At 55.2% G+C, this 777-nt stretch overlaps 1 protein-coding gene across 1 annotated transcript in view; it reads right to left on the bottom strand.

The window, feature by feature from the left end:
• Positions 447-777, bottom strand: part of LOC109126845 — a 1,019-nt gene continuing 688 nt past the window's right edge. Inside the window, exon 2 of the mRNA XM_019230718.1 lies at positions 447-769. Coding sequence (XP_019086263.1) covers positions 447-769 — 323 coding nt within the window. The remainder of the gene's footprint in view (positions 770-777) is intronic.

Genomic DNA, 777 nt, shown 5'->3' with positions numbered 1-777 from the left:
ATCGACGCAGCACTAAGACCCAAAACAGCCGAACGTGGACCAGTATCCTAGGCCAGGACAACGTCCATAGGACTCCCATCAGAACCACTGTCGCTATCTTCGCTGAACTCGAGAATATCAGCAAAATTATAGTCGTTGGCCAAACTATCCAAACCTTCACACTCTGCTCCAATACCGACGCTAACATCATCGAAAACGTCTTTATAAGCCGCAAACTCTTCGGAAAAAGCACGCTGGATTCCCGCAAGAGTTTTACCACGCGTATACGTTAGAACTTGGGAGCTCGTCGAAGGATGACCTTCCTTTCTGCACGAAATGCCGACCTCGCGACCACCCACCATGAGATCGGCATCACCATCGTCAGAATCGACCTCGCGACCACCCACCATGAGATCGGAACCGACCTCAACCCAGCGACTAACTGCGCCGACCTCAGGAGCACCCATTCACCGAGCTGACATCCTGCTCGCGAGACTGCCGATCTCACCAATTCGACGAGTGGTCGCAGTGCCCTCAACCATGTCGATCTCCGGTTCGTCTCCTATGCCGACCTCGGGCATGCCATCTGTGCCGACCTCGTTCATACCCCCTCGCCAATCTCTCTCGTTTAGAGTCCTATCGCGTGACGGCCAAGAACCGAGACCTCTCACACCGATCTCACGGGCGCTAGGCCGAGAACCGAGACCTCTCATCCTGATCTCGCCGACAGATTGCCGACCTCCGAGCTCTCTCATCCCGATCTCGCCGACCGATTGCCGACCTCTGAGATCTCTCATC

This window comes from Camelina sativa, chromosome 10 (genome assembly GCF_000633955.1).
Source record: "Camelina sativa cultivar DH55 chromosome 10, Cs, whole genome shotgun sequence".
Lineage (NCBI taxonomy): Eukaryota > Viridiplantae > Streptophyta > Magnoliopsida > Brassicales > Brassicaceae > Camelina > Camelina sativa.
This window is presented reverse-complemented; position numbering and strand designations above follow the sequence as displayed.